Source organism: Grammomys surdaster, unplaced genomic scaffold (assembly GCF_004785775.1).
Source record: "Grammomys surdaster isolate TR1022 unplaced genomic scaffold, NIH_TR_1.0 655, whole genome shotgun sequence".
NCBI classification, from domain to species: Eukaryota; Metazoa; Chordata; class Mammalia; order Rodentia; family Muridae; genus Grammomys; species Grammomys surdaster.
In genome coordinates, this window is record NW_021605074.1 from 447,576 (window position 1) to 462,813 (window position 15,238).

A 15,238-nucleotide genomic window follows, 5' to 3' on the forward strand; every position below is an offset into this window, starting at 1 on the left:
TTTTTTTTTTGTTTTTCGAGACAGGGTCTCTCTGTGTAGTCCTGGCTGTCCTGGAACTCACTTTGTAGACCAGGCTGGCCTCGAACTCAGAAATCCGCCTGCCTCTGCCTCCCAAGTGCTGGGATTAAAGGCGCAGTCAGTGCTCTTAATCACTGAGCCATCTCACCAGCCCGTATTTTTTTCTTAAATAACAAAACAAAACAAAACAAAAAACCCCAAAACCCAGAAAACAAAACTTCTATTAATTTTTATATGTATAGATGTTTTGCTTGTATGTATGTCTATGTACCACGTGTGCCTTAGAGGTCACCAGAAAGCATCAGATTCCTGGAAGGGTGTGTGTGTGCGCGCGTGCGTGCGCACGTGTGTGTGATGGATGGTTGTGAGTCACCATGTGGGTGCTGTGAACTGAACCTGGGTTCCCTGCAAGAGCAGTGAGTGTTCTTACTCCTGAGCCAGCTCTCTAGCCCATCTAGATGGTAACTTACGTCTACATGGAAAAAGCTTTTCAAAAAATTCAAAATCTTACTTTATAGACTTCGACTTGCTGCTGGCTTGCTTCCAGCTCCCCCTTTAAAGATGCCTGGAGTAGTAAGTGATCGGTTTCCTACAGAAAGAGAGCCACGGTTAAATGCAACACTAAAGAGACTTGGAGCCATGAGTGAGCACTCTAATGGAACCGAGAAATGAACATACCGCCTGCTTTGCATCTGCCAGCTCCTTTTTGGTCTTCACAAGCAGCTGCTTGATTTTAGTGTTCTTTTCTTCATAGTGCTGTACTGAAGACTGCAGCGAAGCTAGCCCATGAAGGAACACAAAGAGATAAGACTTTTATTAGTGAACATGACACACAAATGATAAGGTCTTTCTTCATACTAATGTACCAGAAACTCATCTTAGCTCTTCATTTAGATTTTTCAAACACATCCAACAAAGCATTTCTCTGTGCCAATCACCCACCTCAAACACTTACGAACACACAGTCGATCTTACTGCACCCTGACAGGTTCAGAATAATGCAGTCCACAGACTAGTTTTCTGAATATAGTTAGTTTAAAACACAACACAGAGAGGCTCCTTCATTCACATATGGTCTACGGTTGCATTCGCGTGACACATTGGTGCCCTGAGAAACCACCACAAGGACTGTGTAGCCTGTAAAGCCAAAATATTTACTACTTGGCCCATTATAGAAAATATGTAAACCTCTAACCTACCCTAAAACTCTACTGGATAATTTTAAAGCAAATCTATTCAATTGTAAATATTTAAGTATGTATCACTTAAATAAAGGCATACTTATACTTAGTGTACATTGGAAGTAGTACTTTTTAAAAGTTCTTCAAAAAAGGTAGGTGTGGTAGTGTCTACCTATAATCCTAGCAGTTGGGAGGCAGAGGCAAGACCATGAGTTTAAAGCCAGCTTGAAATGAAAAGTACAGTTGTAAACCACAGAAGGTGTATATACGTGGGACTGGCTTTTGTGACAGCAAGTGAGAGGCAATACTTTTGAGTGGAGGACTGTTAATGAATATTGCTTACTAGGGAACAAATCAAAATATAATACAGGAAAAACCATTCTTGTTAACAGAGGTCAACAGCAATAATCAAAAATCAAGTGGTTTTTGTCCATAGTAAGTGGACTGAATGTGTAGAATGAGGAGGATAAATCAGGCTATAACCTTCTCGGAAACAAGGTAAGGAGAGATGACACAGATCCTGTGGCCCCTCTCACTTTCAGTTTAGCACTTCACAGACAAAGTGTATGATCATTAGCTGGTAAACAGAGATGGGAGTTGCTTTCTACTACAGTAAACCCTGTTCAGCTGTCTCCTGACAACTATTTGCTCAGTTCTGAAAGTATTTTATAAAGCACAGATAAGTCTGACAGGAAGTCAGAGAACAGAGAATGAAATGGGGAGACAACAGTTTACAAGATGATGTGAAGCCATGTCTACATGCTACATCAAACACAAAAGGCTATGTGGTGCCATATATTCAAAGGTTATACACATTTAACATGAACAAGGGAAGCTTCCTAGGACAAGAAGCATTTAGGAGTAGAAGGATCCCATGTGTATTCAAGTGTGGACAGGAAAAGGGGAGAACAGGAACAAGATTTATACCTGTGGTAAAATCACGAAGAGAAAATACATGTCTAGTCCTTTATTGTAAGAGAGTACTGAGAAAGCCACCCATGTGGTTGTGTCCTACGTCTACTTCTGAGGCTTCCTTCTCTACCGTGATTCCAGCTTGTGAGCATGTTTTTGTCCGTCTTTGGCTTCTGTGGTGCTTTTTGACACACTTACAAATTGGCAGAGACACAGGAAGCTCCTTAGGTGTTGACCTTTTATCTGATTTTACTGTGGCATACCTTAGTGTCTCCTTTTATATGACTCCCCTCTTCACTCACGTATCTGAAGACATTGCATGGTAGCTGCTTCATAGGACTTTTTGGAAATTCTGCTTCTGGTCATGAGAGTGATAGGGCCTAGACTTAAACTTTGCTGTCATACACAACTGAAACAACTGAATAATGACAACAACTTTCCCTCCCTGACACTGGAACAATAAATAGTGAAGGACAGTGATGGCTAAGAGATGGCAAACACAGACGGTAAGCCATGGTGTGAGGGCGGAAATCTGAAACAGCTGTTGGTCTGGCTGAGCTGTAAATGACTTTGAGGAAAAGAACCAAGAGCAGTGCTGTAATGTGACTGCTTAAGATTTCACACACGATGGTGATCATTAGCTACCAGCCAGGGTGGAGAGACCCTTTGTGACCAAATGCACAGGGATTCAGGAAGAGGATATGGTGCACAACTAGGAGAAAAGAAAGGAAGAGAAACAGATCATACTTTATAGAAATAATGAATTAGCAAGCATGGACATTAAATAGGTATTATATGTGTTCAAAGAAACGTTAACATTATAGAAGAATTTTTAAAATGAACCTAACAGAACTTTAGAGATAAAAATTGCATTCAATATCTAAAGTGTAATTTTTACCACATGGGATTAACAGATTAGAGACTGTGGATTAGTGAACGTGAAGACACAGTAGTAGGAACTTCCAGAGACTCCATTCCATGATGGGGCATTTGCTACTTCAAAGTAACCAAAGATAAACTCAAGATGTAAACTAAAACTCTAAATTACTAAAGTGGAAGTACAGCAAATTACTAAACAGGATAAAGGGCTTGCACAAGGCAAGGACCACTACAAAGGCACACACTTCATATGCAATCACTCTAAACATGGCTCAAATACTCCAACAGTTGAGACTTAGTTTGGAGGGAAAAGCAAGACCCAATTCTAAAGCTATTTAAAAGGCCATGGAAGCTGGAGCAATGCTCAGTGGTTAAGGGCAAGTACTACTTGTTCAGAAGCCTGGAGTTGGGTTTACCAACTCCCTGTAACTCCAGCCTCCAGAGGATCTGACTCCTGCCTACTGTGGCACCTGCACTCACATGCTTATATCCACAGATAGACAACTAAAATATATACATAATATAATAACATGTAAGGGTTAGGGATTTAGCTCAGTCTCCGGGCTCAGTCCTCAGCCCCCGGAGTTGCAGCAGAGAACACACCACTGACTTAGGTTAACAGCAAATGTCAATAAGAATCAAAAGGCTGTAGTTGTATAAGAATTAGCAAATTTGGGAGCTAGAAAAGAACATTCACAGTAAGAGTGACCAAATCATCAGGAATACGAAAGAATTCTAAGTGTGAATACAGCCAATACTAGACTTTTTTTTTTTTTTTTTCGAGACAGGGTTTCTCTGTGTAGCCCTGGCTGTCCTGGAACTCTCTGTAGACCAGGCTGGCCTCGAACTCAGAAATCCACCTGCCTCTGCCTCCCAACGGCTGGGATTGAAGGCCTGCGCTACCACCGCCTGGCAATACTAGACTTTCTAAATACATTAAACAAAAATGTGGCAGAACTGAAAAGACATAAAGAGAACCAAAAGTTTGGTTTGAGATTTCAACATAGCTCTCAGCACATGGAAGTAGATAAGAGAAAAATCATTATGACATGAAAATCAGATGACCTGAACCCATCCCCCAACTGACAAGACCAAATTGACATCCACCAACTATTACCTAGTAACAATGTCATCAAGTACACTAAGAAAACTCACTCAGACATCACACAAACTCAAAATTCAACGTATTGAAAAGGAACAGAAACCATGAATGAAGTGCTGAAACTGCAAAAGACTTAAAGTAGAACTCACTAAAAATATTTGAAAAGAATCTTTTCAGTATCTAGAAAGTAAGCAACACATGACTTGAGGGGTCAAAGGAGAAATTACTAAATGAATCTTTTGAAATTACTCAAACCAAGAAAATAAGCCACTCAGGGACGCTTAAAGGGAAAGTTATAGAGTTTAATGATAATGTTAGAACATATTTCACTGGTAAAATGCATACAATCACATTAAAGAGGAATGCTTCATTGCTATTTAAATTTTCCTAACCTGCTGACAAACAGTGAACAAACATGACTGGTACCTTGCAGCAAGCACTCTGTGGATTATTAACCTCTTAATGGTAGATGGTTTGACCTGCTTCTGACCCTCAACACTGTGCCCATGTGCTGGTTATTACAGACCTGTAGGAATGGCTGGGTGTGGTGGCACACAACTTTAATCCCAGCATTTAGGAGCCAGAGGCAGGCAGATCTCTGTAACTTAGTTCTGGGCCAGCTGAGACTACACAGGCAGAGTCTGTCTATAAAGAAAACAAAGTTGGCAGAGGGAGAGAGCAAGGGGAGGGGGCAGGGCACGTAGGAGAGGGGCAGGGCAGGGCAGGGAGAGCAAGACAGGCAGGGCAGGGCTGGGAGAGCAGGCAGGGAGGCAGGGCAAGGCAGGGCAGGGCAGGAGGCAGGCAGGCAGGCAGCCTTATATGAATGCATGGCTCATGCTGTTTGTTCTCTTTAGCATGTTCTGAGGCAGTTATAAAGTGAAGGGAATTGTTTTACTTACTTATTTCTTCTTGTAGGGTTTCTTGTTTCTGTTTCTGAATTTTTATTTCTTGCTCCAAATCTTCTATCTTACTGTTTTTATTTGTTAGCTTTTGATTTAATTCTTTCATCAAACGTTCGTAATCTGCTATTTCCATATTCATCAATGTGGTCTGTTGGGCATCCTGCACGTTTTATAAAAGACTTACATATTACTAGGGCAACAAGTCTTTGAAACCACTATAACCATGCCACAGGAACAAGCAGGTTTTATTAAGTTTTTCGGTAGCATGGACATAACATAATGAGGCCGTGAGAAGCTCAACAGTTCACGGTCCTAATTTCATCAAGTGTTCTCTAACAGTTCAAACTCAATTTTTTGAATTCCATATGACTAACTTTAATTACTCACAGTAGTAGTTCTAGTCTTATGAAGTTTTTACTTATGAAATATTAATACTGAGGTAACTTTTACAAATGCCTTTTATGGGATACTTTTAAAAAGTAGAGAGAAAAATCAATTAAAATAACTTTTAAGCTTTGACAATAATTAAATCTTCATGTGTCATACAATATAGCAACCACACATAGAGAGAAATAAACTCACGAGCCTAGGTTCTTCAGAACAGACAGGTAAGAAATAGAGTTCAAGTTTTAACTTGGTGAGGCTAACAATTTATAAAGGATTATTTTAGTATTATAGCCAATGATTAAAATATTTTTCATGTGTACAGAACTGCAATAGTATGAGCTATATTATATTGTCCTATAAACACTTCTGAGGTCCTGAGGTCCTGGGAATCAAACCCTGGCTTTAGCATGCTAAGCAGGCACTCTGCACTGAGCCTGCTCTGGAGATGACTTGTGTACCTTTTTAACCAGCTCTAACTCTTGCATTGTTTTCTGAAGTTGTTTTTTTTCCTTTTGAAATTGGAGCTGGAGTTCTTCGAGCTCACTGACAGTACTGGCATGCTCCTAAAAGTAAACAGCCCACAGCACAGCCAACATTAGGGGAGACATTAGGTACAAACTGCATACCATACACAAATTGTAACATTATGTATAAAATTCATGCCATACGCAAATCATAAGATTTTGGAAATATTTCAAAACTTTAAAAACTATACAGCTAGTATATAAAATTCGAACAGATTCTCTCCAATGTATAGTTGGCATACATTAAGGAATTAACCAAACTGTACTTATAAATGTTCTCAGTTAGAATGGTCATTCAAGCAATATGTGATTAAAATCACACTGTATGGGAACCGATCTCTGGGCTGTTCTTACCTTAATTTTCTGCTCTTTCTGAAGTTTCTCAGTTTCTAGTTCCTTTTCTGCTACCCCTTTGGCTCTCTGGACTTCTAAAATCTGAGTTTCTAATAACCTGGCATTAGCCTGCAGTGTCTCAATTCGAGCCAGGAGATCCTCGTTGTCTGAAGTTAGTCTTTCACACTGGAATACAAATGACTCGTTACTGTAAACACACAGTAAACATATACAGAAGGTAAATGTGTAATGAGAACATCAGTGCAGAATGAAAGTGATTTCACTATTAACTACATAGATTACTGTTAAGTCAAGAATAAGGTTTGTTTGTTTTTTTTTTTTTTTTTAAGACAGGGTTTCTCTGTGTAGTCCTGGCTGTCCTGGAACTCACTCGGTAGACCAGGCTGGCCTCGAACTCACAAGAATAAATTTAAAGAAACAATCACTGTTATTGACCTGGCAAAAATCTTTCACAGAATAAAATGCAAAAATAAAAAACCTAAACAAACAAACAATTCCTGTTAGACTGAGGTTAGTTGACATCTTCAAGCTCATGCACAGTAATGGTGTACTCCTAAAATGAACAATAACAACCCCCACAACTCAACAGTAGAAAGGTTTAATTAAAATAGGATACTGTTAGCTATTGTGATGGTTTGTATATGCTTGGCCTAGAGGGTGGCACTATTAGGAGGTGTGGCCTAGTCAAAGTAGGTGTGGCCTTGTTGGAGTAGGTGTGTCACTGTGGGCGTGGGCTTTAAGACCATCATCCTAGCAGCCTGGAAGCCAGTCTTCTCCCAGCAGCCTTCAGATGAAGATCTTGAACTCTCAGCTCCTCCTGCACCATGCCTGCCTGGATGCTGCCATGTTCCCACCTTGATCATTAATAGACTGAACCTCTGATCCTGTAAGCCAACCCCAGTTACATGCTGTCCTTATAAGAGCTGCGTTGGTCTTGGTGTCTGTTCACAGCAGTAAAACCCTAAGAAGAGTTGCCTTGGTTTTGGTGTCTGTTAACAGCAGTAAAACCCTAACTAAGACAGTTATTTAGTCAAATTCTTCTAATTAAAAAAAAAAAAAAAGAAAAAAGAAAGAAAATTTTCTTCTTCTGATTATAGTTTAACTTCTTGTGCAAGAGAAAATGAGATTAAAATATTTACTATAATATGTTTGTCTAAATTTATCCAATTTGAAATTACCTGGCAAGTCGAATTTCTTAATTGTTTGGTAAGGTCTTCTATATGATGTTCAAAATTATTAGCACGTTCTTTTTCCACATCCAGCTGTTCTGACTGCTTATCATATTCTAACAGAAGATTCTTCAATAAAAGACAAGATTTAACTCTTAGTGATGAAGCATTTACTAGGTCAGAACATATAATCAAGCCATCTTGACACCTTAAGAGCACATTTGAGATTCTTAAAATACTTAATATGAAAATGTAAAAGTGAAAACTAGCATTTGGCAATATGATAAAAAATTAGTACTCTTAACATATTTGATCTTATAAATCCATTAAAATATACTTTAAAATTTAAATATGAGCTTATTCCTTTTTCATGGGTCAGTTCCCATTAGGATTTTGCTTTTTTAAATACTCTATAATACTAAAATTACTAATTTTCTCCAGAATTTAAACCAGGTATAAGTTTAATCTTTCAAGTTTTCTACTTTGTAAATTCAAATATTGCTTTTAAGTTTATATACATACACACACACACACACACACACACATATATATGTATATATATATATAAATATAAAAATTGGTACTGCAAGTCAGCCAAGGGCTGAAAATTTTATTTTAGATATTAAAAAATGTTTCATACATACAGAATTTATTTTGGTGTGTATAGTGTAATAAAGACTGGATTATGCTTACTTCAATTATCTTTCTAACTCTTTCCCCCTAATTTCTGCTTGCAAATTTGTGTGGTATAATTTAGTAGGCATGAACAGAATAGGAACAATTGGTAAGACTCCAGCTCTGCAATGTTTGTAGTCCTTTTAAGATGTTTAAGGCAGTGGCCTTGAGTCTCTGTGCATCAGAGACCCACTTGTAAATTGGTGACGATAAAATACTTGTACTATTTCTTCTGAAAATGCACATATATGACAGGTGAAGTGTTCGAAAGAGGGCCTGTCATGTGTTGGAGTCTCTATGTTTTTTGTTAATCTGAGTCTGATTTGAATCCACTGTTCATCCTTTTTTCCCTAGTCACCTTTCTTATACAGCATCTACCTTGTCCTTTTGTCTATCTGTTACTCCTACTAGAATTTAAGACTCAGGGGACAGGAATTTAGGAAAGTCTGCTGTTGACCACCATCTGTCTAGAACCAGGAATGTAGCCCATCTACATAAATAGTTTTGAATGAATAAATACGGGAAGAAATGTAATATTTATTTTGTATTTAGTGATTTTGATAGTTTGAAAAAAAAGTAAGAGTCTTGTATTATTAAAGTAAACAAGCATATTCCCTCAGGCCCCTGCAGTCTACTTTCCTTTTAGATCTATCTGGAATCTCAGGTGTCTTCATTTCACTGTGAACACACTAGATTGCAGTACCTGTCCTTTCCTTACATTTTATTATGATGAAATCCCCCAATGGATTTTAATTTTAAGAAACAATAATTCAAAAGCACTATTTAAAGGCTAACTTTTCTAGGCGTGGTGGTAAGTGCCTTACATCCAGTTTTTGGGAGCCAGGTAAATTTCTGTTTCCAGTCCAGCCACGGCTACACAGTGAAACCTTGTCTAAAAGCAAACAAACAAAAAAATCCCAGATACAACCAAAGACTAACCTTTTATGTACACTAAACAAAAAACAAAAACAGGGAAATTTAAATTTCAATAGCCAAAGGAATGGATTTTATGCACCAGTTTTATAATCCTAGTATCCTGTTAGTTATGAATGAAGTCTGTTACTAACGTAACTGTTTTACCTTATAGCTTTCTGCCCCATGGATGAACTCCTTCATAGAGGCAGACAGGCGGTCCTTTTCTGACCGGATGGAGTCCAGTTCGTCCCGTAGCGTCTGGGCCTGTGGTAAAGACAGTGAGTGTCTCCCATGGGTAGAATGCAGGGTCTAAGCTCTGGTGCTTTTACATTGCCTTACCTCTTTCCTGTTAGAATCTAGTTCTTTCTTTGCTTTCACAGCAACTAGTTTTATCTTACTTATTTTCTCATCCTTGTCTTTGGATTCTTTTTCCAGACTTTCTAAAATAGAAAATGAAAAGATCATATATAAAGTCAAAAGCAAAAATAGTGAAATTACTTATCTTAATCCCAGAAATGGTTTTATTCTCGAACACAAAATTTGCAGCTTGAAATTAATGGTTAAGTAGCCAGAACTTTATTTTTTAAACAGAAACCTTAATTATTCATTAGCAAAGTGGGATAAATTATGTAAAACTTTAAGTGTCTGTTAATAGTTTATTTTCTAAGGTCATTTCTTAAATACCTAGGAATCGAAGTTCCTAAGACTCTGAATGTTGAGTATGAGAGGATTTTAGGACATGGTTTGTAAATCAGGACAAGTAGGACAGATGTAAGGTACATTTATGTACTGAGTCTAGAGGACGACTGCCTGTAAGCATCTTTCTTCACTGTGTCTTCTAGTTAAACTAGGATTTAGGACTTTTGTTATCTTATCTTAACTGCAGTTAAGAGTTCTGTTCACACGTATCACTCTGGGAGCACCAGAGGCCACTGTCACTCTTTCCTTCCGTGTTTCATGTATGTAATACAACTCTGCCTCTCAACTCAAGCTTCACAACTGTGGTTCCCCCTTTCCAGTGGATTTTTTTTCTCAACAGTTTATAAACATGCAACAAGATCATATCAAGGTTGCTGAAATGGTTTAGCAGGTAAAAAATGCTTGCTGTGCAAGCCTGCGGACCTGGGTTTTATCCCTGGTACCCACAGTAGAAGAACTGACTCCTGAATGTTAACTTCTGACCTCCACACAGGGTATGGCAGGCACAGCCATAAAGAAACATATCAGTATATCAGGAATAAATAGTAGAATCTAAAGAGGGCAGGGGAAAAACCATAATAGGAGGTGTAATATCACAAATATGCTTGTTTTCCAATTTAAAAAAAACAACAAAACAAAACAACAGAAACCACACCGCTCATCTTACAGAGCAAAACCTTTCAAAGAGTTGCCTGCATATATAATTTTAAATTTTTCTTCCCCATCTTTTTCTAGAAGGCTACTTCAGCCAGGCCTTGGCCCCCAGTGCACTAGGAAAGTGTCCTGTGTGTTGCTTAACTCAGCAGATGGCTCTCAGCACTTACTAACCCACCAGAAGCATCTGCCGTGGCTAAAGCTTTTCCTATGTCTGTCACTTGGACGTAGACTGACTTTCAGACTTTTGTTCAATGATTTCCTACCTACTAGCTGCTTTCCCCCCCAATCCTTTTTGCTGTTTCTGTCATCTCTCGTCATCATCCATCTATGTATCTATGTCTGTCTGTCTGTCCCTGTCTGTCTGTGTCTCTGTCTCTTTTTCTCTTTCTCTGTTTTTGACTATGCGTTTTTCTACCTTTATGCTAGTTATCTCAATTACAGACGTATATAGCATCCTATGTGATGACAAATATATTTAGTCTAAAATTGAGCATCTTCTTTCACTTAAACCATCTTAGACAGAAAACTGAGAGTCATTCTGAACTCTTTTCCATTTTCCTTTCCCCAGTCTATTGGGAACTAAACTGAAGAATGGACACATCACACAACACTTGTTAAGTCTTTATTTCTTCATCTTTCAGCAGGAACAAAAGAGCTAGTTCATAAAATCACTTAAAAAAGGATATGTATGAAGGCGTAACTCTTCTGTGCATTGCAATAATATGTTTATAATCAGCTACTTCTTGGGAACTTTCTGGTCTCCTTGATGTTTAAAAAAAAAATCAAGAGACAAGCATACTTCTTGCTAAAACACGTTTTCTTCTTGTGTTATACATCTCACTCTTTAGGACCCAGTGAAGTGATACTGCTCTTAAAACAGCCAACTTTCTATATCAGCATCATCTCCTGTCCCACCTAACTACTGAACTTAGCTTCTTCCTGTTGAGTTCTTTGAGCAGACTGTCTGGACCTTGTTTGCCCTTGCTACTGCCATTATATAAAACAGCTGATTACTCAAAATGTCTACGTGGATAAAAAAAAATCTAAAACTAATTCACAGAATCAATTATGAATGGAATCACAACAACATTTTTGTTTGGATTAAATGACAGAAAGTGGCATTTGGAAGAGAAGGCAAACAGATGGTAAAGGACAACTGGGGGATGAGGAAAAGGCAGCCAATTACTGTGGATTTAGTAACTCACTAATTGAGACTATAGTTCTCAACTATCTTAAACACTAATAAAATATTTGTCTAATTAATGGTGACAACGCATATAAAACCATAGTTACCTATTTTTTCTTCCAGCTCTTTTACCAATGAAAGTTGATCATTTTTTACAGAAGGCGATTTCTCTAAGGAATCCTAGATTTTACAGAGAAAAAAAAAAACAAAAGAACCCCTAAACCAGAATTCATTTCATTCCCCACAATAAAACTGTCATCATTTTAATCATGAGAAAATCTTTACCTAGAAAAAAACCATATAAATAGCGATTTGGTTATTTTTATTTTCTATTGATAAGAGTAAGCAATACTACGTTTATTATGTATATGGCCTTTACTAAAATAGTGCCAAAGAGCAAGATGAATAATCTGACACACCCCAAGTAGATATGTAATAAAGAAATGACTACATGGTCAACACAACACAATTTCTAAGAGATCTTTAGATTTTTTTTTTTTGGTTTGTTTTTTCGAGACAGGGTTTCTCTGTGTAGCCCTGGCTGTCCTGGAACTCACTCTGTAGACCAGGCTAGCCTCAAACTCTCGAACTCAGAAATCTGCCTGCCTCTGCCTCCCAAGTGCTGGGATTAAAGGCGTGCGCCACCACCGCCTGGCGAGATCTTTAGATTTTTAACTAAAATGGAACACCACTATAGCTCATTCCTTTGATCAAGTGTTCTTTAAAATGAAAAGCACTGTCTGTGTTCCGAGGGCAGTTCTGATTTGTCCTGGATTAGTTTTGCTCATGAATAGTCACACTTGACGGAGATACACCACATGGAAGTGCTTATTAACCAATTACCAAGCGCCATGTGAGCCTCGTTGCTAAAGCCTACCTTTTGATTTCAGACTACAAAACTGTTAACACGTGTGTTCCCTACAACCTCTGAGCAGAACTAAGGATTCATCTGAATCAATAAAACTCAAAATAATAGTACCTTTAGCAGTATCAATTCTGCTCTCACATCTTGGAGCTCAGATTCCCTCTGATCAAGCAATAGCCTTAGGTTTTCATGTTCTATTAGAAGAGCCTTTTCATTACAGACTTCATTTTTGCTGTGTAACGTCTGAGATAATTCTTCAACCTGAGTTGAGAGAGTCTGATTTTCAAGGCTTGTTTTTTCATTAGTATTCTTCATTTCTAGAAGATCAAGTTGCAGGGCCTCTTTTGTTGATGTGACTTCATCTAATTCTTTCCTGAGGAGAATCTTCTCTTGCTCAGAGTCTCTTACTAAAGCCCTTAGTTCTTCACACTCAACTACACTCTCCTCTTGAAGGCACTTAATCTTTCTTTCTAATTCTAATACTCTCGCATCATATTCAGTGATCAAGTTATGTTTTTCTTCCTTTACTTTCACTAAGGATTCCCCCACAGCTTGTAGAACTTTGACAACATCTTTCTCTTCACTGTCTTCTAAAACGCTTGCCCTCATTTGCTTAAGATACTCATACAACCGAGCTTTGACAAATGACTTCTGAGCTTGCTCATTTTCGAGCAGTTTATTTAAATCATCTCGCTCTTCAACCATTAACTGGAGTTTCTTTTCAAATTCAGCAACATGTTCTTTATAGACAAAGTCTTGTTGAGACTGGAGAGCTTCTAAATCCCTGCTCAACTGGACCTTTTCAGAATGTAGTCTATCGTTTTCCTCAGAAAGAGACTTGATTTTAGATGACAAAGCTTCTTGGTCTTCAGTCATAGTTTTCATTTGAACCGTAATGTTTTGGTCATTTTGACTCTTTTCTCTTAATATTTCTTCTAGTTTCCCTGTTAATTCACTTACTCTTTGTTTCAGTTCACTGTTGTACTGGGCAGCTTGCTCTGCTGCTTCCCTGAGTTCTACAGACAGTCTCTGTTCCCTTTCCCATTTCTGATGGAGGTCATCTAGCTCTTCATGGGAAGTTTTGATTTTACTTATAAAGTCATCTTTTTCTTCAGCAAGAGAACTTATCTTTGCTTCTAATTCTTGTAACATGGTATCTTTTTGACCAAGACTGGCTAAGTACATGCTATTATCTGCCTGAAGGTTCTTTATGGTATTTTCGAGTCCTGGTACTAATTCTTGTTGTGATATTAACTTTTCATTTTCTCCTTGAAGGCGATTCACAGTTTCAAGAAGAGCATCTTTTTCATTAAAAGCAGTTCGTAACTTCTGCTGAAGCTCATGAACATCAGATGCTTGCTGTTGCTTCATTGTTTCAAACTCTTGACTTATTTTTCCGGCGGATTCTCCAAGTTCTGTTTGTAAAATTTCCATCATCTCTCGTAAACTCTCATAATTCAGAACTACCTCTTGCTTCTCATGTTGTAGATTTTCACACTGTTCCTTAAGACCCTGTATTTCAAACATTAATGCTAACTTTTCTTTTTCTGAACCTGACATAAATGTCTCACTTAGTTCAGAGATTTCTTTCTGATGGTGTTCCTGAAGACGCTGTATTTCTTTGTTATGTTGTTCCACAGCACAGCAAAGCTGTCTATTTAAATCTTCTCGCTCGTATTTTAATTTTTCTACTACATAGCCCTGTTCTTCTTTAGCCAGCAACAGTTCATTAATTTTAAACTCCAAGTCTTCTCGTTCATGGAAAAACTCATCCTTTATATGCTGGGCATCCATTTCAAGTTTTAACTTGAGATTATTCATATAAGTCACTTCATCTTTTAAGATGCTGTGTTGAGATTCCAGCTCTTTTAATGAGTCTTCTAATTGTCTGACTTTATCACATACTGTTTGTTCTGGAAAAGGATCTTCCTGTAAGGCCACAGAGCAATTCTGACTCTCCTGGCTGGCATCTGAGGTGCCTTCATTTAAGCTCTCCGATTCACACTGGCACTTCTCTGGAGTGTTCTCACTTGCCTCACACTGTGTCACTCTGTTCTCTTTTAGCTTATTTATTTCTGCCTCATGTTCTTTAGCTGATGTTTCCATTTGAGACTTCAGCTCACTAACTTCTTCTTTGTGTGTAGCTCTCAGCTGTAAAATGTCTTCTTGCAAAGTATTAATATCTTTTTGGTAGTGCTGAGCATTATCCTCAATGACTTTCTGGAGATGAATAATCTCTTGCTGTTTTTCATCACTGGTAGCTTCTAATTGCTTTTGTAGACATAAAATTTGTTCCTCAAATGCTGCTGTAATGTTTTGGATCTCTTCCTGCAGTTTTTTAACATTTTCTTCAGAGTCACTTTGAGACTTAAGCTGTTCTCTCAGCTCTACTTGCTTATGGACTGCTTCCTCCAGTTCTTTTTGTAAGATAGCTTTCTCCTTGCTGTGCTCTGAGTGCACTGCCATCAGCTCATTTTTATAGCTTTCAATTTCTTCTACGTAGTTTCTATGTGATTGTTCAAACTCTTTGTGTGTCTCTTCCAGTTTAGTTACAGAATCCTATTACAAAAATAAGCACAAATACATCTTTGAAGATGAAAGAAACCTTTATTTTTGCTAAAGAGTTAACTAGATGGGAAATGAGGTGAACAGAATATACCTAGAGAAATATGATTCTGAAATCTGAAGAATTTTGTTTAGGGCTTGCCTCACTTAAGTAGAACTATTATTATCAATACAATATCTATTACTTAAAGTAACGAACAACTAGAAAACCTCTGTATTTAACTATCTTTTTAAAGGTAACAAATTAT

At 37.8% G+C, this 15,238-nt stretch overlaps 1 protein-coding gene across 2 annotated transcripts in view; it reads right to left on the reverse strand.

Annotated features, from left to right (window-relative positions):
• The window catches only part of Gcc2 (GRIP and coiled-coil domain containing 2), a 46,503-nt gene that overhangs the window by 18,706 nt on the left and 12,559 nt on the right, over positions 1 to 15,238 (reverse strand). For both annotated transcript variants that reach the window (XM_028782008.1, XM_028782009.1), the window contains 10 exons: positions 12,540 to 14,984; positions 11,668 to 11,740; positions 9,358 to 9,458; positions 9,184 to 9,282; positions 7,438 to 7,557; positions 6,260 to 6,424; positions 5,840 to 5,944; positions 4,992 to 5,154; positions 697 to 797; positions 530 to 607 (listed from right to left, as the gene is read on the reverse strand). In XM_028782008.1, the coding sequence (XP_028637841.1) occupies positions 530 to 607; positions 697 to 797; positions 4,992 to 5,154; positions 5,840 to 5,944; positions 6,260 to 6,424; positions 7,438 to 7,557; positions 9,184 to 9,282; positions 9,358 to 9,458; positions 11,668 to 11,740; positions 12,540 to 14,984 (3,450 nt within the window). The remainder of the gene's footprint in view (positions 1 to 529; positions 608 to 696; positions 798 to 4,991; positions 5,155 to 5,839; positions 5,945 to 6,259; positions 6,425 to 7,437; positions 7,558 to 9,183; positions 9,283 to 9,357; positions 9,459 to 11,667; positions 11,741 to 12,539; positions 14,985 to 15,238) is intronic.